The sequence below is a fragment of the Mustelus asterias genome, chromosome 8 (genome assembly GCF_964213995.1).
Source record: "Mustelus asterias chromosome 8, sMusAst1.hap1.1, whole genome shotgun sequence".
NCBI lineage: Eukaryota > Metazoa > Chordata > Chondrichthyes > Carcharhiniformes > Triakidae > Mustelus > Mustelus asterias.
This window is the reverse complement of record NC_135808.1, coordinates 82726753-82752905: the sequence shown is the minus strand read 5'-3', so window position 1 is coordinate 82752905 and position 26153 is coordinate 82726753. Positions and strand designations below refer to the sequence as shown.

Genomic DNA, 26153 nt, shown 5'->3' with positions numbered 1-26153 from the left:
CTCGGGTCACTGTCTGCGTGGAGTTTGCACATTCTCCTCGTGTCTGCGTGGGTTTCCTCCGGGTGCTCCGGTTTCCTCCCACAGTCCAAAGATGTGCGGGTTAGGTTGATTGGCCAGGTTAAAAATTGCCCCTTAGAGTCCTGTGATGTGTAGGTTAGTGGGATTAGCGGGTAAATATGTGGGGGTAGGGCCTGGGTGGGATTGTGGTCGGTGCAGACTCGATGGGCCGAATGGCCTCCTTCTGCACTGTAGGGTTTCTATGATTTCTATGATAGAGCAGAGGAAACTTTACTCTGCATTGAGTTTGGATACATCTGACATGGGATTACTTGATGTTGCCACTTAGGTTTTGATTTTAACTGGTTCACCAGGCAGAAACCAGGGGGCAGTTAAAAATGGGGTGGGAGGTAGGGGGTGTGCAAGGTTCTTTATTCACTCTTTTGCCGTCTGATCTCGCTGACTAGCAAATTGGGGCGGCATGGTGGCACAGTGATTAGCACTGCTGCTTCACAGCGCCAGGGACCCCGGTTCAATTCTTGGCTTAGGTCACTGTCTGTGCGGAGTCTGCATGTTCTCCCTATGTCTGCATGGGTTTACTCTGGGTGTTCCGGTTTCCTCCCACAGCCCAAAAGACATGCTGGTTAGGTGCATTGACCATGCTAAATTCTCCCTCAGTGTACTCGAACAGGTGCCAGAGTGTGGCGACTAGGGAATTTTCACAGTAACTTCATTGCAGTAAAATGTAAGCCTATTTGTGACACTAATAAATAAACTTTAAGCATTGCAAGGATACCCATCTCAAACCAGTGGAGTCCTCTTGATTGACCTCTAACTACATTATTGGGGCCAAATCTGCTTTATTTTAAAAGTTGAAGGATGAGCAGTAGAGCAGTCCCAACTTCCCTTTAAGGGAACAGCAGCTAAGGTCAGTGGAGGCCTAGCAAGTTGCATTTAAAATTTTATTTAAGGTCTTGTGGCCTTAAATAAAATTCCCCAACCAAGCTGCAGCTATCCGGTGACATGCCCCAGGGACTGTTCACCTGGGTTCCAATGCCAGGTTCCTATTATTTTAAAAGCTAGACAGCTGTTTTCAACGGACTTCATAGCAATATTGGTTGGGAAATAGGAGAGTGACAAGCTAATGAGGCCCACTGGTTAAAGTTGGCTGAACATGCCTGCTCCTCCCCAACACATCGCTCGCTCTGTTGTGTTCCTGCCCAGCGGTTAAAATTGAGTGGTTAGTGTCTAATTCTCCAACACTGAAGTGAGGTGAGGTGCAGTGGTGATGGATCACTGAAAAAGGTTGAGAAACTATCTTAAAAACACTCAAGTGTTGCACAGAGATGTTCTGACAATGCTGATGGCTCTGTTGTTTTTGACTATTAAAATTGGGTTGTAGGAATAAGAGCAAGACAACAAACTAGAGAGACAGTCACATTTCAAGTACCTGGGTGCAAATTGGAATATATTCATCAAGCATGTCCTGAAGGAGGTCCTCAAGATCTGCCATATCATCAAAGTTAAGGTGCATCCTAGAAGGTTCTAGGTATCTGCCAGCTAATTCATGGCCATTGTTTTGTAGATGTGACTTGGAAATCCCATCGCCCAAACTGCCACTTGACTGAGAGCCCAAAGGAGAGGGCCTGAGTGGAACTGGCAGTTTGCTGCCTTTTGGGCTCAGAACAGGCCTGTATTCCACATTTTTCACTAAGCTAAGTACAAAGTCCAGTTTTTGGCTGTGCAACATAGGGTGGGTTGCTTGGCCATCAGAAATGTCCGATTTAGGACTTTTGTCATCTTTGGCACTTTTTTCTACTTGTGCCACTTCTCTGACAGGTGCAGAGGACTCCACTGCAGCACCAAGAGATTCGACAGAAGAGGCTGGAGACATTTTATCCAGAGAGTCAGCATAGACAGAAGTCCTAGACTCACACTGGGTAATGGACACAGTCTCGTGTATGACCGGCATTGAGAGTCCTTCCTCAGCAGTTATGCTGCCCACCACACTACTTCCACACCTGATGGATGGATCACCAGAAACAGTCTTTGCTAATTTGCGGGGTACTCTGCAAACCGCCTCATAGTCTGCATCATTCACACGCAAGGCAGAACAGCTGCGACACTTCCGAGATTTGTAGCTGGAGGTCTCGGAAGTCTGGCAGCTGTGAGTTTCCATGGCCTCCTCCCCCTGTTCTGTCCACGATTCAAATCCGGAATAGACAAAGTCATCCTGCAGCAGCGCGTGGTACTGAACATCGGGGAGGTTGGAGACATCTGCCACGATGTCCTCTCCCTTGCTGTCGGTACTTGGCTCCTCATTGTTTTTACGATATAGACTAGCTATGCAGTGCTTGATACGATCCTTCTCTACGAGCAGCTTCTGCAAACGCTCAATGGACAGTGCTTCAATCCTTGCAATAACTGTGTCAAACCTGTAGATACGGTCTAACATGAAAGCACATTTGCTACAAGCAAACTCTGCTTTCCCATCTCGGGAGACCTCTTTGCCCAGTATGTGGGATAGGATAACCTGTAGGTTCAATTTGGAAGCTGTGTGAAAGATCCATCGTCGTTGGTTACCACATAGCTCCCGGGCACAGATTCTACAAACCTCCTTCATTCTCCAGCTTGGAGTTGACTGTTCACTAAATAAATGATAAAGTGCACAAGATCAACCAGCAATGTCAAAATGCAAATAGAAATGTCACAACCCTGGTCAATCTGATATGTGGGCTTTGATCTTGGCTTCTCAATAATAATGGAAAGGTCAATGGTTTATATCAATAATAAGTAACTTTGCTGTACCCAAGATTCAAATAACCAGGCCCGGCAGGAAGTCAACCTACAATCAGTGCTTGTAATTAAAGCACCGAAATTACGCAAGCTCCTTTCCAGTATGGCTGGGTTCCGCTCTGATGTTGAGCTGTCAGTCATTCATTTCGGTTAATGATTCTATCTGCCGCCAATTCGGATAAATGATGGTTCCGGCGCTATCTCGAACCAATTCGGGGCTTAGCAAGGCGGCACCAACTCACATCTTGGTGCAAAATTCTTCCAGAAAAAAAAATCCGTGCAATAAATTATCAATTGAAATCGGCACATCACATAGGCCAGCGATCCGGATTTCCTTTGTTCCCAGTTTAAACGCAACCCTCATTAAATGCAATTACAGGTGAATCAAAAAGCGGGCGGTGGTTCGTACGTTTTGCAGAAACAGTATTCATTCCGCCTCCATTCCCTGAAGGATTGGAATTCAGAGGCTATGTCGATGGGCAGGGCCAGCAAGTGTCATTGCAATCTATAAAAAAAAATCCCCGGGGCCGCCGAATGAACACCGATCCCTTTCAGTCTGCACACGTTGCTGGGATAGCTTCTTGCCGGAGAGAACGTCGCACACGGTTCCGAGCATAACTCCTCACTTGCTCCGGAGAAAGAACCACCTCACCATCCTCTGGTCTGCTTTGCTCCCACTCGGTGCTGGAGGGAGGGCAATTTAATATTAGACCGGGAGATACCGCCCACTCAAGCTCAAACAAAGCAGCGGCCTGACGAGTAACGGGACAGACCGGAGGAGATTGCCTATAGAAACTGATTCAATCACGTACCGTTATGTGGGTTTTTCTGGATACAATGTCACCAGGACACGGGGAAAGCCGCTATTTGCAACTATCTAACCCGGCAGTGATGTGGCAACACTGTAGTGTAGCTGCCTGGAATTGACAGTGTTCCAGGGATCTGGGACAAACCATCCGCTATTCGGGGGGAGGACCCGCTCCACTCTGCGCCTCCTAAACTCACTGCAGACTGACAAACCTCGCTGCCATTCACAACACAATAACCGATATTAGGTTAAAATGCAGTTCCGGCAGGCACGGAGCAGGAATAAGGACTCCGAAGCGTCTGAGAGGAAGCCACCTATCTTCACCCGCACCCGTCTGGGTTGTGATACGATAGGCCTGAAACATGTCCTTTGTCCAGCTTGGTTCCCCACCACCCCCCCCACACACGTCGGGCACTGTCTGCCAAGGCAGGAGGCTGCGGCACCGGCGCCGAGCCCTACTCCCCGCCAGGAGAACTCGTTTTTTTAATAAAAACTAAATAAATACTTCCTGCAGAAACTTGTTCCTGCTCATCAGTGTTGCAAAACAAGAACACTGCACGTTTCGACGACCTGGCTCGATAGTGTTGTTTCTAGCCTGATTGGCATTGCAAACACGTCTGGTATCTTGTGCGTTTACCACCTTTTAAAGGTGGGCGTTGTGCGAGATTGGCGCGCGTCGTAGGAAAATCCCCATCGTCTGAGGGTACAGTCCCTTTAAAAATACAAGGGATCTATTGTTTTGCACCCTTCTCCAATGAAAGGTCCGCTGTCTCAGCCTGCTTTCGCCCAAGAGGTTCAAATCCGAGCAGAACAGCGTCAAGATGGTGTGATCCAACAATACATTTTTAAAAAGTCAAAACATAATTTTGATTAAAGTTACAAAGAAGCTGTAAGAAGCCATCTTGAGTGGCGGTGTGCAAGACAATAGCAGCACATAACTCGGCTGAAACAGTCAAGAATCCCCAAGAAGAGCTCTGAGATATCAGAGTTATTTCTCTGCCACTAGATGTTAAATTGATCTGGTAAACCATTAATATGTTTGTATTCAAGAAGTTGAATTGTCTGACAATAGATGCTGTCTGTGAGACCAAAACAAAAATAATGATGTTTCCATCATGAGTGGCGTTGCACCAAGTAGAGAGGTGAAGTAGTTTACTGTTTATTTAGATAATGTGACGGTTTAATGCCATTAATAGATAATAAATGATAAATGCCAGTTTGATTTTATGGTAATACCCTCTTAGTGCTCCCTCTGCACCATAGATTTAGCAGATGATCTAGTCTGTGAGCTCAGTGTAATATTGAAGGAGTGTTGTATGCTCAAATGTATAGTTTTTCAATTGAGATGTCAAACTAATATATAGGTTCAGATCCTATGGCACAATTCAAAGGGGGTCAATACCAGAGGGCATAGTTTTAAGATAAGAATCAGGAGATTTAGAGGGTATTTCAGGAAAAACCTTTTCAGCCAGAGAGTAGGAGGGAATCTGGAATTCCCTATCTGAAAGGGTGGTAGAGGAATTGTAAGAAGTCTCAACACCAGGGGAACAGGTTTATTTGGCATCACGAGCTTTCGGCGCGCTGCTCCTCCATCAGGTGAGTGGAGGTAGGTTCACAAACACGGCACATGTAGACAAAGACATAACTGCGGAATGGACACCGCACAACAATCGCCAGGCAGGAATGTTCCCTTTGGGTAGGGGAGCACTTCAGCAATCAAGGGCATTCAGGTAGGCGTTCTCCAAGGCGGCCTTCAAGATGCATGAAAAAACAGACTCGCCGAGCATAAACTGACAGCCAAGTTCCACACGCATGAGGACGGCCTCAACCGGGATCTTGCGTTCATGTCACACTACTTGTAACCCCCACCATACTGCCTGGGTTTGCAAAATCCTATTAACTTTCCTGGCTTCAGACAAATCACACTCCTTTAACCTGTGATTATCCCTCGCTCCATGCACACTGTTTGTACCTGTAAAGAATTGATTCCTGTAAAGACTTGCATTCCAACCATTCTTCGCATTCCAATCTGTAATTATGTTGCAATTGTGTCTTTGCCTACTTATGCCATGTTTGTGAACTTACCTCCACTCACCTGATGAAGTAGCAGTGTTCCGAAAGCTCGTGATTCCAAATAAACCTGTTAGACTTTAACCTGGTGTTATGAGACTTCTTACTGTGCCCACCCCAGTCCAATATAGGCATCTCCACCTCATCGTTGAAGAAGCATTTAGATGAGGACTTGAAATGCCACAGCATACAAGGTTATGGACCAAGTGCTGTAAAATGGGATTAAAATAGATAGGTGCTTGATGGCCATCACAGTCATGATGGGCTGAAAGGCCTCTTTTTGTGCTGTAAAACTCTTTGACTCTAACATGGGTAATCTTCCAATGCCCTCAATGATCATCAATAAAAAAAGATAAACTGCTTGCAGTATCTTGCTGCCTGGGTTTGTCTGCTGTGTTTAACTTCTTGACATGAATGACTGCACTTCAAAACGTAATCAATCTCTCTCTTCTCCCTTTTTAATTAATTGTCCCGATAACAATCTCAACTTATTTTGCACCTAGAAATTCATAGCATGATCAAAGTCTACATGGTTTTGAAAAGGAAATCTTCATAGCTATCATAGATACCATACAGTGCAGAGAGAGGCCATTTGGCCCATCGAGTCTGCTCCGACCACAATCCCACCCAGGCCCTACCCCCATATCCCTACATATTTACCCACTAATCCCTCTAACCTACACATCTCAGGACACTAAGGGGCAATTTTAGCACGGCCAATCAACCTAACCCGCACATCTTTGGACTGTGGGAGGAAACCGGAGCACCCGGAGGAAACCCACGCAGACACGAGGAGAATGTGCAAACTCCACACAGACAGTGACCCAAGCCGGGAATCGAACTCAGGTCCCTGGAGCTGTGAAGCAGCAGTGCTAACCACTGTGCTACCATACAGCCCGTGTTGTTTGACAAATTTATTAGTAATTTTTGAGGATGTAACCAGTAGGGTAGGTGTCAGGGAACCAGCAGAAGTAGTACACTTGGATAAGGTACCATACAAAACTTGAATACACACGACTAGGGTTCATGGAGTTGAGGTAATTATAGACGATTGGTTAAGGGACAGGAAGCTAAAGATTGGGATGAACAGGGTATTTCCCAGTTGACATGCTATGACTCGAGTGCGGCAAGCATCAGTTCTCGGGCCTCAACTATTTACAATCTATCTTAATGACTTAGACAAAGAGATGGAGAGTAATGAATGCAAGTTTGCTGATGATACAAAGCTATGTGAGAACGCAAGCTAAGAGGAGGACACAGAGGCTGCAAAGATTTTTGGAAAGTGGGATTAAAATGAGCGGCCAGTTTTTCCTTTTTTAAAATAAAATTCCCAGAGAGTCAGCCCACTGACTCTCCAAAAGAGCATCTCAACCAGGCCGAACCCCACCCTATCCCCATAACCCCGCGCATTTACAATGGCCAATCTACCTAACCTGCACATCTTTGAACCATGGGAGGAAACCGGAACACCCAGAGGAAACCCATACAGACACGGGGAGAACATGCAAACTCCACACAGTCACCCAAGGCCGGAATTGAACCTGGGTCTCTGGCATTTTGAGGCGGCAGTACTAACTACTGTGCCGTCCCGCCTCTTTTTTGAGACGATGAACTGAATGGCCCCTTTCTGCACCATAACCTTTCTATGGTTCTATGAAAAAAAGGCACTAGACCAATTCGACTCTTCCCTTATACCTCAAAAATTGCCAAATGCTACACATGGTCCTTGTGCACTGTGGTTCATTCTGTTATTAAATGTGGAAATGCAGCACTCATTTTGCACTCAGAAAGCCCTCACAAAGAACAGAAATAAATGACATGGTGAGCTCATGGCCATACACCTACTGCCACGAAAGTCCGATAAGCAAACAGAATATTGGCAGTAGCTTATGATGTTCCTGCTGAATAGGAGAGCCAGCATGGGATGTTCCAGACGCTGAGGATCATGATGATCAAACTGCATCTCCCACTGAAGGCCTCAGTTAAGATCAGGGCCTGTGGTAAATGTTAAGGGAAAGACTATTAAGTAAATAGACAGCTACATCATACTAAAAGTGGCAGATTTGGAAAAGAATTTCAGACTGTGGTGGGGATTTTCTGCTCTCTTTCCAAAGGGCACTAGATCTTTTAAAAGCCAAAGTTGCGATGGGGCAGGTGGCAGAGTGATATCGCGGGACCCACCCCTTCGATTTTTTTTGACAGTGTCTAAAATATGGCATGAAAAGCCGGCAGTGCAACCGGCGGGTTACCCTACACTTTTCTCACCCAAGTTGACACTTGGACAAAAAAAAATTGATAAATTCCGACCTGTATTTTTGCACAAAGCTTTGATAAGGAACAATGCACAGGATAATTTTCCTGCTTTACTGCAAATATTGCCATGGCATTTTAAAAATATATCTACCTGAACTACTCGAAGACAGGAACTTTGTTTCATGTCTACTTCAATACTATGCTTGTACGAGGTAGTGGTTTTCTAATCTCTCTGTATTTAGCTGCTGGAAGCCACGGTCTTAGCTGAGGCCATTGTGGTGCAATACTTCTTCAGGGTATTTCTGCTCCTTGAAAGATCTCTCGCTGGCTTTTCTGTTACTTCAGTGACATCCCTGCTGCGGTACCACTAATATTCTGTTTTCACTGGAGGGTCCGTATTGGCATCAGGCTTCTACTAGCAGCCTGATGTGCATTTTATTTTTATGAGCCCCAAGCCAGGAAAATGGATCTTGATTGAGTTTTAGCGAGACATGTAAAAGTTTAAAGTTTATTTATTAGTGTCACAAGTAGGCTTACATTAGCACTGCAATGAAGTTACTGTGAAAATCTCCTAGTCGCCACACTCTGGCGCCTGTTCGGGTACACTGAGGAAGAATTTAGCATGGCCAATGCATCTAACCAGCACATCTTTTGGACTGTGGGAGGAAACCGGAGCACCCGGAGGAAATCCACACAGACACAGGGAGACCGTGCAGACTCCGCACAAACAGTGACCCAAGCTGGGAATCGAACCCGGGTCACTGGTGCTGTGAGGCAGCAGTCTTACTCTGCTGGAATTCTATCTCAAAAAGGAGAAAGTCCAGCCAGTGTTTGGAGTAGCAGACTGTGGCATTGTATGGTCAAACCAGCAATGCAAATCAAATCATAAATACATCTAATTTTTGAAACATTACAATTTTAAGACAAACCCAAGAAATTTTAGGTCTGATTTTCTTTTCTCTGCTGAACTCACTGGTCTCAACCGGAGGAACAGAAGGATCAGTTGGAATTATGATGGCTTCAGGCACATAACTTAAAATGTTGGACCAATGCAATGAGATAAAACCTGTCTACATTAACATTCTTAATACCTTGCCAAGAAATTTGAGTGGTACAATAATGGTTGTCTCTTACAGTGAATTGCCCTTCACGGAACTGTTGTTGACATTGGTCATGCACATGATCAAATTCCACACAGGAGCAACATGACCATTGAAGTTTCCAACATAATCACCACATACTCCACACATTACGATGTGTATCGTCCTCAGACATTTGTTTAATATTGGATCCATTAATTGAGATAAAGTGCAAGTATTCTTGCAAGATGAAAATAGACTCCCTTTTTAAGCTTATAATTAGTAAACTGTTGTCTTACTAAGTAAAACATAAAGTCCCAATATGATACACTGGTCATAACTTGTGGAAGCAAACAGGAACCACATGCACAGTTTTATCATATATGCCTGTGTGTTGGCTTGACTTAATGGCAGCAATTCTTAACTCACATAATTTAGGCTTATACTTCAGAGTGGTATTGAGGAATTGCTGCAATGTCAAGGTTGCCTGTTAACAGGTGAGATATTAAACCAAGGAAGAACAGGATGTTCTCTCAAGAATTCTGTCCAACATTCATCCCAGAACCAACGCCACCAAACATGATCTGGTTATTTTTTCATTTGTTATTATCGAGAGGCATTTAAGTAGTAGGATGTTCAAATTAATATTCTAACAGTCCTCACATATATCATTGCGTGAATTAAATACATTTAACACTACATTTAATTATTATTTTCATATAGAAAATTTATACGAACAAACGTGTATGTCCAGGATGTCCCAGACAAGGATGAATTATTCTAAAGTTACTCATTGTTGTTATACAGGTAAACATGTGCTAGTGCATGAGATATAACTAGTAAATCTGATTTCCTGGTCTTGGCTGAGGAATAAATGTTGGTCAGAACGCCTGGACAATTCCCAACTCTTCTTCAAAATGGTGTCACGTGACCTTTTTATATTCTGAACAAGCTGACACTTCCATGGTTTAAGGTCTCATCTGAAATACAGCATCTATCATTTCCTCAGTCTAGATTATGTGCTCAGTCCCTGAAATAGAAGTGTGAATTCATAACTTCCTAACAGAGACAAGAGCACTACCGCTGAGCCAAAATTTTACAGTTTATTCATGAATAGAGTGAATCTCTTTAATTTGCCACTCTGGACAAATTGATTAAGAAAGAATTTTTGTTTGGAACTGCAGTCAAAAAATTAAACAATGTGTTGTATGCATGTAAGGATTGTTTTGATGAGATGACAGTGACTCAAGTTCAGGTAATCTTGAATGTGATGCAAACAAAGCTGTTTTGCTGCATTCAATAACACAACAGATTTAGTTGTGCTGTAAGTGATGTCAGAATCAGTTTACAACATTTTCAGAAGTCACCTGAATGAACTCAGTAGTTAAGAACAAGGAAGATTAAATAGTGTAAAGTTACAGTGCTCAGACATAATATTAAATCTGGCACCACCAATGCGAGCTCCAGTGGAGGTGTGAATTCAGTGAAGCTAGTAAAGTGGAATAAAATCAAGGCGCACAGCCTTATCGATATGGAATAGTTGATATAAAGAAATTTACACCTACCTGCATTTCCTGCTGCGTCCGCAACTTCTCCCTTCCCAGTTCATCTTGCAAATCCTAGCAAAACAGAAAAAAACAGATTGGTTACTGTGGGGCAGGGCATTCCTTTATTCAGCAATGCGGGTAATCCCTCAGAAATTGCCCATTTTGCACTTGGCCTCGGAGTACAGTCGACATGCTTTAACATTGCAACGGGCAACCTCATTCTTTGTTCTCCCTGTCAATGGCATTCTCAAATAAAAACAGTACATTTCAAATTAAAACATCCATATTCAATTAGTCGCAACACATATGTTCCCAGAAAGAAAAAAGATGTGGGACTCCCAAATGAGACCGCCCCAACTCACCTCACGCTCCTTCCGGATGCCAAAATAGAGAGTTAGGCTAAGGCATAAAAGAGCAGCTTTTATCAGGCCGGCCATTCACACCAGTGGGATTTTCTGGCTCGCTGCAGTGAAGAGAGATTTGACTGATCGCCAAATTCTCCATCCTCACGAGCATGCGGCAATGGGGCATGAATGGCCGGAGAATTCTGGCCCAGAGCTCAATACATAGATCATTCCGCCATTTGAATCTGCTCGGCCATTCAATATGATCATGGCTGATCCTCTATCTCAATGCCATAGTCCTGCACTCTCCCCATAATCCTTGCCATGTTTAGAGTCTAGAAATTTTTATCTATTTCCTTCTTAAATATACTTATTCACTTGGCCTTCTGTGGTGAAGGATTCCCCAGGTTCACCACTCAGAGTGAAGAGGTATCTCCTCATCTCAGTTCTAAATAGCCTACTTGTATCCTGAGACTGTGACCCTTTGTTCTACACCGCTCTAGAACCGCTCCATTCTAGGCCGCTTGTTGCAGATGACACCAAGATTGGTGGCATGGTGGACAGTGAGGAAGGTTATCTCCAATTGCAGAGGGATCTTGATCAATTGGACCAGTGGGCTGACGAATGGCAGATGGAGTTTAATTTAGATAAATGGAGGTGATGCATTTTTGTAGGTTGAACCAGGGCAGGACTTACTGAGTTAATGGTAGGGCATTGGGGAGAGTTACAGAACAAAGAGATCTAGGGGTATACATTCATAGCTCCTTGAAAGTGGAGTCACAGGTGGACAGAGTGGTGAAGAAGGCATTCAGCATGCTTGGTTTCATTGGTCAGAACATTGAACACAGAAGTTGGGACGTCTTGTTGAAGTTGTACAAGACATTGGTAAGGCCACACTTGGAATACTGTGTGCAGTTCTGGTCACCCTATTATAGAAAGGATATTATTAAACTAGAAAGAGTGCAGAAAAGATTTACTAGGATGCTACCGGGACTTGATGGATTGAGTTATAAGGAGAGGCTGAATAGACTGGGACTTTTTTCTCTGGAGCATAGGAGGCTGAGGGGTGACTTTATAGAGGTCTATAAAATAATGAGGGGCATAGACAAGGTAGATAGTCAATATCTTTTCCCAAAGGTAGGGGAGTCTAAAACTACAGGGCATAGGTTTAAGGTGAGAGGGGAGAGATACAAATGTGTCCAGAGTGGCAATTCTTTCACACAGAGGGTGGTGAGTGTCTGGAACAAGCTGCCAGAGGTAGTAGTAGAAGCGGGTACAATTTTATCTTTTAAAAAGCATTTAGATAGTTACATGGGTACGATGGGTTTAGAGGGATATGGGCCAAATGCGGGCAATTGGGATTAGCTTAGGGGTTTTTAAAAAAAAGGGTGGCATGGACAAGTTGGGCTGAAGGGCCTGATTCCATGATGTAAACCTCTATGACTCTATGACCCCTAGCCAATAATGCAGAAAGTCTTGGGAAGTATAGAAAATGCAAGGATAAAATTGAAAGGAAGTTAGGAGAGTAAAGAAAGGGCATAAAAACATGAGCAAGTAAAAATCAAGGAAATCCCAAATATGATTTATAAATCACATAAAAAATAAGAGAATAAGGAAAGAAAAATGATAAGAGACCAAAAAACTACATTGTGTGTGGAGGCATGATTCTTGATGACTACCTTGCAGTTAAAGATACAGACACTGTAATTAAGGAGGAGTGTGAAATATTGGATAGTAAAAGGGATTGAACATCTTTGAGAGTAGATAACTGAGCAGGATCAAATGAAATGCATCACAAACTGCGAACAGAAGCAAGGCTGGAAATAGCTGAGGGTCTGACCATTTTCCAATCCTATTTGGCCACAGCCGTGTTGCTGGAGGAATGCTAATGTTGTACTATTGTTTAAAAAGGAAGGAATGGATGGACAAAGTGATTACAAATCAGTCAGCTTAACCTCAGTAGACAACTTAGTGGAAACATTTGAGGGACAGTATATAATATATATATATATATATCATAGAGGCACAAATTAATGAAGGAGAGTTAGCATGGACCTGCTAAGGTCCAGATGTGTGGGTTAGGTTGATTGGCTATGCTAAACTAAAAAACCTAGTGTCGGGGATTAGTAGGCTAAATACGAAGGGTTACGGGAACCGGGTCTGGGTGGGACTGCATTCGGTGCAAACTTGACGGGCCGAATGGCCTCCTTCTGCACTGTAGGGATTCTATGAAAGGGAAAGTTTTGTCTGACTAACTTGATTGAATGTTTTGCGGAGGTAACAAGTAGATCAATGAGGGACTGCATAGTCTATGTGGAGTTTAAGGCTTTTGACAAAGTCCCAGGTGACAGACTGGTCCGAAAAAAAAAGAACCCATGAATTGAAAGACAAGCAAAAAGTTGGACCCAAAATTGGCCCAGTAGCAGGAACAAAACTATAAAAATGGTTGTTTTTGTGACTGGAAGGCTTCCAGTGGGATCCTGCAGAGTTCACTATAGAATCCCTTGCTTTTGAGTTACATTTCAATGATTTAAACTTAAACATAGGGAATTATTAAGTAGTTTTCAAATTATACAAAAATTGGTTCATGGTTGATAGTGAGAAGAAAGCTATAGACTGTAGGAAAGGTTTAATGGACTGAACAGATAGGCAGAAAAGTGGCAAATGATATTCGACCCAGAGAAGTGTGAGGTAATACTTTTCACAAGGAAAATAATGAATAAGTGGTAGGATACTGAGAAGTGTAGAGAAACAGAGGGACCTTGGAGTGTCTGATAGACAAAACACATGAGGGTAGCAGGTTTTAGGGACAGAGAGAGAGAGAGGTGATGAAATGACTTTTCCCCACTTTCTTCACCTCTTGGCTGACTGTGTCAAAACCTATTTTATGAAAGAGCGTTTTAAAACGTGTGAGTGTTGTGACATGAACGAATAGACATGAACAACCTTTCTGGTAAATTTAAATCAAAAGAAAGGATAAATGTTTATTTGCACAACACCAGAAAAATAAATATAACAAACATCCACTCCCTCATATGCATAGACATGCATATAGGGGCAGCATGGTGGCAAAGTAGTTAGCACTGCTGCTTCACAGTGCCAGGGACCCAGGTTCAATTCCGGCCTCGGGTGATTGTCTGTGCGGAGTTTGCACCTTCTCCCATTGTCTGCGTGGGTTTCCTCCAGGTGCTCTGGTTTCTTCCCACACTCTGAAGATGTATGGGTTAGGTTGATTCGCCATGCTAAATTGACCCTAGTCTCAGGGAGACTAGCAGGGTAAATACATGGGATTACGGGGATAGGGCCTTTGTGGGATTGTTGTCGGTGCGGGCTCAATGGGCCAAATGGCCTCCTCCTGCATTGTAGGGATTCTATGATAAACACAAGAAAAGATGACTCCAGAAATGAGACATGCACTTAGATTACTAACAGAGTAACAACAAACAAGTCATGTGTTTTTTTTAAACAGTCCTTTAAGATGAAAAAGATTGCAGGCCTGAATGATTCACACTTTGTCCTTTAAGACAAATGGAGGTTGGAGGTTGAAGTTTCTGGGCTTTCATTCAAAATTGTGGCCATATTTCGACAGAGAAAAAAAAATATTCTTGCAGGTGAAAACGAATTGGCCCTTTTCACTGCCTGAGATTACTGAATTTTAAAGGCAGGTTTCTTTTATTATTTGTTGCCTGTGTTCCCTTTGTGCTGCTGGTGCCAGACTGCTTTGCTGGTTTCCATTTTGGCGTAGTAAAGTGTTAATGTCCCCCTCTTACTAGTATTGGTCATATGATGCAGTTTTGATGTACCCTATTGTACACAGAGAGGACTGGGGCCAAGGTGATTAATACGCAATGGGGGGAATCAGGGGTGGGGGCAAGGTCCAGGGAATGATTGCTATCCTATCAACATACCAGTTTTATTAGCTCACTGAAAGCTCTATTTGACATTCCATCTTCAGTGCCGACAGGTCTGATGGCCATTGTCTTTTAAATCTCTTCCATTGAAATGGTGAAGGGCAGGCAACTTGCACCTGGAAAACTTGTTTTAATTTTACGTAGCTTCCTAGTCATTTTGTCTCTTCGTTTGTCCAGAAACCTCACCTGACTTTCTGGAAATCACTTTAAGAGTCTACAGTGTTCGTTATTCCATGTTGCTGAGCCCACTACCCTATTATCTTTACGCACATGACGTGACCATCACATCTCCCCGAAAGAAAAGGGAGATTCCTTTGTATTTCATTTTTTGTTTTGTTACCTCACAGAGAATAAAATGAAAGGTAAACACAATAGCATTCATTCATAATCAGTCATTCGCAGGAATTCCTTAAAGTCATGGTCATTAACCTTCTACAACTTGTAATATTTGCTAGTTTTAGTTCTGGATGAGCTACCAATCTGTTACAGACTGGGATAGGTGGTGGGATAATCTTTCCCATCATCTTGCAACTGACTGCAACAAGATACATTTTGAGGAGTTTTCTAAACCTTTTGAGTGCTGTTACTTAAGATAACAGACATCAACAGGCTTTGTGGTAAGTTTAAATCAAAAGAAAGGATAAATATTTATTTACATGACATATAGGATAAGTAAATAAGGTGGTTAAGAAGGCATGCAGGATACTTTCCTTTGGTAGCCAAGGCATAGCAAGGAGGTTATGCTAAAACTTCATGAAGCTTTAGTTTGGTCATAACTAGATACAGTTCTGGTCATCACATGATAATAGGATGTGTTTGTATTAGATATGGTGCACTGGAGATTTATGACGATGTTGGATTAGCTGGCCTTTTGTGTTGCAGTGTTAAATATACAGAACCAGTTCCATGTATCTATACATTTTGCAGATGTTTTCTGCATTGGTCTCCAGCAAGCTTATGGAGATTTTCACAAAATAATAGTAATGATGAAACAAAAGGTGAGCAAAGATACATGGAGGTTGTTATGGTGTCATCTTCTGATCATCAGCAAGAAAAGGTATCAAAGGAATGGCGAATTTTAGCTATGAGGATAGGCTGGGATTGTTTTATTCGGGATGGGAGAGGCTAATGGAAGATTCAATTGAGATGTATCCCCAAAAATCTGTCAGGCCTAGATAGAAAGAGCCTATTTCCATTAGTAGAGCGGTCAATAGCCAGGGGACAGAGATTTAAAATAATTAGCAGAACGATTGGTGGGCTGTTGAGGAGAATGTTTTTCCCTCAGAGGGTGGTGGGGATCTGGAACTCATTGCCTGAAAGGATGGTAGAGACAGAAATCCTCAAGGTATTTAAGTTAAAATACTTAGATATGCACTTGTTGTGCCGTAACCTGCAGGGTTGTGGACCAAGAACTGGAAAGTGGGATTAGGCTGAATAGCTCTTTTGCAGCTGGCACAGTCAAGATGGGCTGAATGGTCTGTGCCGTAAGTATTCTACATTCTTTGAGAGTTGCTGTTGGATTAGCTGGCCTTTTGTGCTACAGTGTTAAATATACAGAACCAATTCCATGCATCTATACATTTTGATGTTTTCTGCATTGGTCTCCAGCAAGCTTACGGAGATTTTCACAAAATAATAATGATGATAAAACAAAAGGTGAACAAGATACATGGAGGTTGTTATGGTGTCATCTTCTGATTGTCAGCAAGAAAAGGTATCAGATTGCAGCACTTCCCCTGCACTTAAACCCTTGCATAAGAGTTCCATAAGTTTTCAGCCTATTACCATACAGAACATCAAGCAGAACCATGTTACTTGTCTGTGGGGGAGAGAGTGTTTTATTTCACCCGAGAGTGGCCAATCTTGGAGAAAGTTTGTAACAGGAACTAATGTTGTGCCCTATTCTATATGGAACTGGCAAAATAATGAGAGTCATGATGTGGAGATGCTGGCGTTGAACTGGGGTAAACACAGTAAGAAGTCTCACAACACCAGGTTAAAGTCCAACAGGTTTATTTTGTAGCAAACCCCATTAACTTTCGGAGCGCTGCTCCTTCATCAGGTGAGTGGGATTTCAGTTCACAAACAGGGCATATAAAGACACAAACTCAATTTACAAAATAATGGTTGGAATGCGAGTCTTTACAGGTAATCAAGTCTTAAAGATACAGACAATGTGAGTGGAGAGAGCATTAAGCACAGGTTAAAGAGATGTGTATTGTCTCCAGCCAGGACAGTTAGTGAGGTTTTGCAAGCCCAGGCAAGTCGTGGGGGTTACAGATAGTGTGACAGGAACCCACGATCCCGGTTGAGGCCGTGCTCATGTGTGCAGAACTTGGCTATCAGTCTCTGCTCAGTGACTCTGCGTTGTCGTGTGTCGTGAAGTCCGCCTTGGAGAACGCTTAGAGATCAGAGGCCGAATGCCCCTGACCGCTGAAGTGTTCCCCAACAGGAAGAGAACACTCTTGCCTGGTGATTGTCGAGCGGTGTTCATTCATTTGTTGTCGTAGCGTCTGCATGGTCCCCTCAATGTACCATGCCTTGGGCCATCCTTTCCTGTAGCGTATCAGGTAGACAACGTTGGCCGAGTTGCAAGTGTATGTACCGTGTACCTGGTGGATGGTGTTCTCACATGAGATGTTCACGACACACGACAACGCAGAGTCGCTGAGCAGAGACTGATAGCTAAGTTCCGCACACATGAGGATGGCCTCAACCGGGATCTTGGGTTCATGTCACACTATCTGTAACCCCCACGACTTGCCTGGGCTTGTAAAATCTCGCTAACTGTCCTGGCTGCAGACAATACACATCTCTTTAACCTGTGCTTAACCCTCTCTCCATTCACATTGTCTGTACCTTTAAGACTTGATTACCTGTAAAGACTCGCATTCCAACCATTATTTTGTAAATTGAGTTTGTGTCTTTATACGCCCTGTTTGTGAACTGAAATCCCACTCACCTGATGAAGGAGCAGTGCTCCGAAAGCTAGTGGCTTGTGCTACCAAATAAACCTGTTGGACTTTAACCTGGTGTTGTGAGACTTCTTAAAGTAATAAGAAACAGAGCAAAATGAAAACTAAGCAATGAGACACAGTAAAAGGTATCATGCACTTAATTTTTTGATTGTTACCGCAAAACATAATAAACATTCAACAACAAAGGTGCTGAATAACATGTTGTGTGATATTATTAACTGGCATTTCTGGTCACAAGTTTAAGGACAGATTTATTGACCAATGTGTCATAGACTTGGGAACATAAGAAATAGGAGCAGGTGTAGGCCATCTAGCCCCTCGAGCCTGCCCCGCCATTCAATAAGATCATGGCTGATCTGATAGTGGTTTAGTTCCACTTACCCGCCCGCTCCCCATAACCCTTAATTCCCTTATTGATCAGAAATCTATCTACCTGTGACTTAAACATATCTAACGAGATAGCCTCCACTGCTTCAATGGGCAGAGAATTCCAGAGATTCACTACCCTCTGAGAGAAGTTCCTCCTCAACTCTGTCCGAAACATATAAATCATCAGATTATTTACTCGATAAATTAGTGCCTCCATTCATAGAGCTCCGCATAATGGGAATGCGAATCAAGAACTAAAGCTTGGAGATTAGCATATTCTGTTCATCAAAGCAAGTACAGTAGTTTCTGACTTTGTGCGAGTCACTTCAATGACAAAAAAGGTCAGGAAAATATAAAAAAGAGCTACCGACTCTCCGCTGCCCATTTTACATTCTTACACAAAGTCAAGATGTACATCAGTTATCTATACCAAGCTGCTGCAGGCCCAGTTTCTAATGACGATGTTAACAAGTGACTGCAACAAGATACATATACAGTAGCAGAATGGGCAGACATGTGATTGATAGAATTCAATATAGAGAAGTGTATGGTGATGCATTTTGGCAGAAGGGATAGGGAGAAGAAATATAGACTTTATGGCATAGATAGAGGAGATCTGGAGAGACTTGTGCATAGATCTTTGGGTATATTGGGGGAATAGCTAGCAAAGCGTATGGGATCTTGAGCTTCATAAGTACAAGTCTTGAGTACAAATGCTCTGGTTGGACTACAACTAGAGCATTGCACACTCTTTAAGAAGGATGTGAGAGTCCATAGGAAGGAGGTGAGGGTCCATAGGAAGGACGTGAGGGTCCATGAGAAGATGTAGAGGGGAATTAGCAGAATGGTTTCAGGGATGAGGGAATGATCAGGAACTCATTGCCAATCAGAATGATAGAAGCAGAGACACTCATTAATTTCAAAAGGAAATTAAATAGGCACTTCAGAGAAATAAACTTATAGGGCTACAGGGATAGTGGGGAAATGGGACTAACTAGATTGCTCCAAAGACAGCTGCCTTGGACTCGATGAACCCGATAGAGTCATTACAGCACAAAAAAAAGCTATCGTCAATTAGACACACAAACCAGATTTTTAAACAGGATTATTCATCCACAGGGCGATTTGCAGCAGTGAACAAGATAGCACTTAATATAATTTTCCCTTACCACTTATCCCTCTCAGTTTCTTCCTCTCCAAACTAAACCATTTTCCTGTCTTTTCATCTTACAGTCTGAGAATTATTTCTGATTAAAGGTAATTAAAGTTAATGATTTCTTAATTGCTGTAATAACTTTCGTATAACTTCTTAAAACTGTATCCCTATTTCATAGATCTTTTAACATCCTATGGCTTACAAATCACTCACTGCGACACATCTATCCCCCCCCCCACAATTCACAAATCACCCATCTCCAACTATAAAGAGCCAGTGGTTTGAGTGATTTCTGGCGTAAGATACGATATTCAAGAGAGTGGATCCAAATTCTGTGTCAACCTGGCTCTATGATCAACTGTAAAGCCATATGGTTGGAGATTTAAAAAATCAATGTGTCGCCCAGGCATTTTTCCTTTTCCTTGCCCACAATCACTTAGGTGTGGGAATGGTCCATTACCAACCAGGAAGATTCTGCTTATTAGATAATACTTTATTGTCTCTGTTGCCTATTTGATGGCTAGACACTCCTTCGGTTAGAGCATACAATTAAATTCTCAAGGTAGCAACTTTCTACAGAAGTATATTACAGACTGATTGGCCTCTTTGGTAACCTGGGATACTCCTGTCCCACTCCAACATCCAGCAAATCTACCTGGAAGATGAACATCCAGGAAAAGGCCAGAAGAATCGATACTAGATTGGAGCACAAAGGTACGTGAAGGTTGTCAAATAGGGTTTCTCTCCTAGGGTTCCACTGGACTGTACTTGGTTCCTGGTGTTTAGTTAGCTAGTCCTCTTCTGCTTCCTGAGTTGTCAGCCCAAAGATAGGTCTGACCCATGGCGTCACAATCTCCACCACGGGTAGAGCAAAGTGGCTGGTTCCAAATCTATCCCAGCTGGAAGGAGGATCAAGCTCTGTTCAGTTGGCACCACTCTGATCCACACCAGCTGTCCAGACAACTGAGGCAACCTATTTGCCAAGGAGTCTGAGTTGCTGTGGCAACATTCACCTTTACCTGCATGTTGCAGGCTGGAGCTATGATTAGTGATGGTAGTGGCTCCAAGTTCTTTCCATCACATGGCTGATCAGGAATATCACTTTTACCACCTATCATTAATATATGATGGAAGGATTTGTAAGTTGGTACTCAACCTTTTTGGCCACATTATGATTGCACCTTCCTTGGCCATCAAGTCCTGGAGTGGGACTTGAACTCAGAGTTTTTGGCTTAGAGGCAGGGACACTATCTATTACACCACAGGACTTCCCACAGCCATTCCTCTATTCAAGCTAATTCCTCCAATACCATAGACCCTTATCTTGTGCAGTGACCTTTTATGTGGCATCTAATCGAATGCCCTTTAGACATCCAAATACATGACATCTACTGGTTTCCACCACTGGTATCATTCCAGCTTGGTACATCCTCAAAGGTCTCTAATAAATTTGGCAAAAATGATTTCCCTTTCACAAAAACCATGTTGACTCTGCCTGATTGTGTTATGATTTTCTAAATGTCCTGCAACTAACTCTATAATAATGGTTTCTAGCATTCATCAAATGACAGATATTAAATTAACTGGTCTACAGTTTCCTGATTTCTGAATCCCTCCTTTCTTAAATAGTGGTATTGTATTAGTGGGTTTCCAATTCAGAGACCTTTTCAGAATCTCGGGAATTTTGGAAGATTACAACCAATCCATCCACTACTTCTGCAGTCACTTTCTTTAAGCTCTTGGATGCAGATCTTCAGGTCCTAGGGATTTGCCACCAACCTTTAGCCACATTAGTTTTCCTTGTACTCTTATCTCTAGTACCCGTGATTCTTTGACGTTCCACTATCCCCTACTTTTCTACTGTTCTTGGGATGCTGTTTCTGCCTTCTACTACAATGGCTGTTGCAAAGTACTTCTTCAAAGTTTCTGCCACTGCCTTACTTTCCATTATTAATTCCCCACTCTTATCCTTTTAGAGCCAATGCTGACTTTAGCTATTATTTTCCCTTTTATATCCTTTAGAAGTTTTTGCCAACTGCCAAAGCTTTTCTGCCATCTTACCTTTTAACCTGTTTTCCCATTCCACTTCAGCCAACTTTGTCTTCATAACTTTCCAATTGCCCTACTTTAAGTTTACAACACTAGTCTCAGATCCAAATTTCTCATCCTCAAACTGAAGGTGAAATGTGAATGTCATGATTATTCTTATCCAGAGGATCCTGTACTATGAGGTCATTTATTAAGTTGTCTCACCACATACTACCAGATCTAAAATAGCCCATTCTCTGATTGGTTCCAGAGCATATTGTTCTAAGAAACTGTCCCGAATACATTCTTTGAACTCATGCTCAAAGCAAATTTCGCCAATTTGATTTATCCAATCTCAACGAAGATTGAAATCTCTCATGCATACTGCAGTACCGCCTTAAAAAGCTTAAAACTATTTTAACCTCTCTCCTTCTCTCACACAGACTCTTTCCCTCTCCTGCACGCATACATGCACATGAGCACAGACGTACACACACGCACTCCATTCTCTCTCACACACCACTGGGAGTGAGTCTCTTCACCCCCCCCCAGCTGACACCACGTCCTCTCTCCACCACCTCCTTGGCCCGCAGCCTCTTTCTCCCTCCCTGTGCCCCTTAGAAGCTTGTGTCCCCAGACGCTGTAGCACCTTCCGACGGCACGGTGGCACAGTGATTAGCACTGCTGCCTCACATCGCCAGGGACCCAGTTTCAATTCCGGCCTCGGGTGACTGTGTGGAGTTTGCATGTTCTCGCCGTGTCTGTATGGGTTTCCTCCGGGTGCTCCGGTTTCCTCCCACACCCCAAAGATGTGTGGGCTGGGTTGATTGGCCCTGGAAAATTGCCCCTTAGCAGGGTAGATATGTGGGGTTACAGGGATAGGGTCTGGGTGCAACTGTAGGGATTCTAATCTATGATTCTTCTCTACCTGGGCCCTGCAGCCTCTCTTTCTCCCTGGACCATTCAACAACTTCTTCCCTGGGCCTTGAGGCACCTTTTCTTCCCAGGCCTCACAGCTTCTCTCTCCCTGGACCCCACAGTCTCTCTCTCTCCGACACTGCAGCCCTTCTCTCTCATTCTTCCTGGCTCCCACTGCCTCTCTCTCTCTGCTTGAGCCCTGCAGCCTCTCTCTCTCCCTAAACCCCTAGGCCCCACAGTAAATTCGCTCTCTCTTTTTAATAGAGCAGCAGGCCATTCAGCCTATCAAGTCTGCACCGACTCCCTCCGATAAAGTATCTTATCCAGACCATAACCCCACGTATTTACGCCACTAACCTCCCTAACCTACACATCTTGGCACGGTAAGGATCAATTTGGCATGGCCAATTAACCTAACCTGCACATCTTTTTCTGGAACCCTTTTCCTTCCACCCTGAAATCCTCAATCTCTCCTCAACACATTTACCTCAGCCGGTGACAGCTACTCATCCCACATTTGTTGCTCATATGCCTGTGATCGGCAGAGCAGCACCTTGCAGAATCTTCAACTTAGAAACATAGAAACATCGAAGATAGGGGCAGGAGGAGGCCATTCGACTCTCCGAGTCTGTTCTGCCATTCATCACGATCATGGCTGATTGTCCAACTCAACAGCCTAATCCTGCTTTCTCCCCATAACCTCTGATCCCATTCTTTTACCTGTCTAACCAGCATTTTGAAAAGTGGCTCCAGGGGCACAAAGAGAGACTTTGTGGCTACAATCCGTCCTGCAAGCTGTAGGTTGGAACAGCCAGTTTTAAAACCCTCATTATATGATTTGCCAGTGCACTGCTCCCAGCACGATTCAAGTGAAGATCATCCCAACAGTTGAGCTTCCTCTTTCCCCAGTTCTGGTGCCAGTACTCATGAATTTAAACCTATTTATTTCACACAATCTTTCAGCCATGCATTCAACTCTCTGATCTTATTTTCCCTATGTCAATTTTCTTGTGGCTCAGGTAGCAATCCAGATTATTACCTTTTTAATTTAGTTCATAGCCGTTCATACTCCCTTAGCAGAACCTATGGCATTGGCACCCATATGGACCACGACATTTGGATCCTTCCCCTTACACTCCAAGTTCCTCTTCAGCCATGAGAAGAGGTGCATAACCCTGGCACCAGGCAGACAACATAACTTTCAGAACTCTCACTCTCAGCTGCAGGGAACAGTGTCTATCCTCCTAACTATACCATCCCCTGCTACAACTACATTCGTTTTTGTTCCCTGAAGTTAAATAGCCCCCTGCAGCACAGTGCTGTGATCAGTTTGCTCATCATCCCTGCAGTGCCTGCTCTTGTCCACACAAGCTGCAAGAACCTCAAACCTGTGAGCAATTGCAAAGGTTGAGGCTCCTACATTACTACCTTTTGGATTCCCATACCTGCCTCCCTTAGGGCCCGATTTTACCAAAAATCACGGTAAAGTTGGGCGTCGGGCCTATACCACGATCTGCACCCGATTCCGAGCAGATCGCGGCTTTACCGACACCCGTTTCGGGCGCGGGTCTGGCCCGCGCCCAAATCGGGCGCGCCGACAATTTAAATGCATTTGCATGCATTTAAATCGACTTAATGAACCGCGTGCCCAACCCTACCGTCAAATCCCACTTCACCGTCTTCTGGCCCGTTCCACATCCGCGCTGTAAGCGACTTGCAAAATAAAAGTCTGAAGTCGTCGCTGCAGCTTCCGAAGAGCGGGCTCAGAGCCTCCAACGGCTCTCTGACCCAGGTCATCCTCTGGTCGGGGGGGGGGGGGGGGGGGGGGGAGGGGGGGGGGGGGGGTGGTGGTCTGCTGCCAGTCTGCGGCCAATCGGTGGGGAGGGAGGGGGCAGGGGGGGTCCGCCACCACTCTGCGGGCGATCCCTTCTCCCCACCGGAGGAACGAATTCCTCCTGCTGGAGTGGACGTGCGGCCATGCCATCCCACAAAACCCTTCAGGATGAAGCGATTCCTCGCTAAGAAGATGAAGCAGAACCGGCCGATTCCACAGTGGATCCACATGAAAACTGGCAACAAGATCAGTACAAGTCCAAGAGGAGACACTGGAGAAGGACCAAGCTGGGCCTGTAAAGGGATACACCATCACTGGTACACTACCAGCCACAGCCATCTCTCCCACTCTCTTGCCCCTGCAGGGAGTAATCTGTGGCTGGTAGTGTACCAGTGATGGTGTATCCCTTTACAGGCCCAGCTTGGTCCTTCTCCAGTGTCTCCTCTTGGACTTGTACTGATCTTGTTGCTGGTTTTCATGCGGATCCACTATGGAATTGGCCGGTTCTGCTTCATCTTCTTAGCGAGGAATCGCTTCACCCTGAAGGTTTTCGTGGGATGGCATGGCCCCCCCCGACCAGGGATGATCTGGGTCCCACCCCCCCTCCCCGACCAGAGGATGATCTGGGTCCCGCCCCCCCCCTCCCCACCCCCCCTCCCCGACCAGAGGATGATCTGGGTCCCGCCCCCCCCTCCCCCACCCCCCCTCCTCGAGCCAGGGATCCTCCCCACCCCCCAACCCCCAGAGGATGACCGTCAGAGAGCTGCTCTCTCCGCTTTTTTTTCTTTCGCAGCCGGGCGCGCTCTGTCAGATTTTTTCGAACTGGGCATGCGCAGTTCAGAGCTCCGATCGGTCCGCCAGCACTAAACCCCGCCCACAGCGCGAATCGGACCGGGGCAGGCAAAACGCATATGGGCGCGCTGGAAAGTGGATTCCAGGCGCGGATCTATTTGACGCCCGGATTCGGCACTTAGACTCAAAATGGTAAAATCAGGCCCAAACAGTCACACCCTCCTAACCCTGACCACCAACCAAATCTAAAGTATCTAGCCTAAGGGTTACTGCCTCTTGGAAAAATGTATTCAGATAACTCTTGGTCCCACATTCTCTAATATAGCATAATGCCCGAAGCTCAGACTCCAGCTCATCAATTCAGGGGCAAAGTTCCTCAGGCCTGCAGATATGTTTTCCATAAATTACATACGTATCCACATGTTACAGCTACAATGTATCAACTGCCCTGCAGACTTTGTTTGCATTTAACTAATTATATTTCAAATTTAGCATTTCACTCAATGACTATCCCTTCTCATATTATGGAGTTTAACTAGTTACACTCTAAATTTAATACAATACTTAAATCTCCCCAATACCACTTTAAACTATTGCCCCAGGTTAGAGGGAAAAAACTTAAAATTGACCAATTACCTACCAGCAAACCTACTTAATACCTCTGGACTTCAGCTCCCAGATCTCCCTCTCTTGAACCACCTCCTTCACTTACCAAATTCCCCGATATAAGCATTCGGCCTCTCTGCATTCAGTCTCCAGCTGCACTTACTTCGTGCTTATGATAAACATCTGGTATTTATACTAACTCAGGCCTGGATTGTTGGAATGGCAGAAATGGGGGAAAAGGCTGAAAATCGAAAGTGCCATCTACCATTTTTGCGGGGGAGGGAATGGGCCCGAATTGGGTTGGTGCAAGTGCGTTTTGGAGAAGCAGTTGCCCATAGTGGACAATATCTATCTTCACTAATATCTAATTTTAGTGACCCAGGTGTGTGAAACACAACATGCACAGGTTAGTCCTGGTAGAAGTGGGTCTGAACTTTATGGAATCTTTAGAAAGATGGGGTATCATTTTGAAGAGGTAGGACCCTTTAGAAAAAGTCCCAGGACACCTTTGAGTAAGGTCAGGTGCCACTTGGGAGAGGTGAGGTGCCTAATGGTATTGTTAAGAGTAAGCTGCTAAGTTCATTGAAATTGTCAACAGTGTCAACATGAACCATCAAAGGCAATGGTCAAAAGCATCAAAAGGAACAATCAAAGGCAAGTGTTAGGC

General features: G+C 44.1%; 1 protein-coding gene across 16 annotated transcripts in view; it reads right to left on the bottom strand.

Annotated features, from left to right (window-relative positions):
* Positions 1 to 26153, bottom strand: part of pde4dip (phosphodiesterase 4D interacting protein) — a 425654-nt gene that overhangs the window by 162299 nt on the left and 237202 nt on the right. For 13 of the 16 annotated variants that reach the window (XM_078218362.1, XM_078218364.1, XM_078218366.1 and 10 more), the window contains exon 1: positions 1448 to 4021. In XM_078218362.1, coding sequence (XP_078074488.1) covers positions 1448 to 2620 — 1173 coding nt within the window. In that variant the 5' untranslated portion in view covers positions 2621 to 4021. Of the gene's footprint in view, positions 1 to 1447; positions 4022 to 10568; positions 10623 to 26153 lie in introns of those variants that run through there. The other 3 variants (XM_078218377.1, XM_078218378.1, XM_078218363.1) reach the window with 2 other exon arrangements.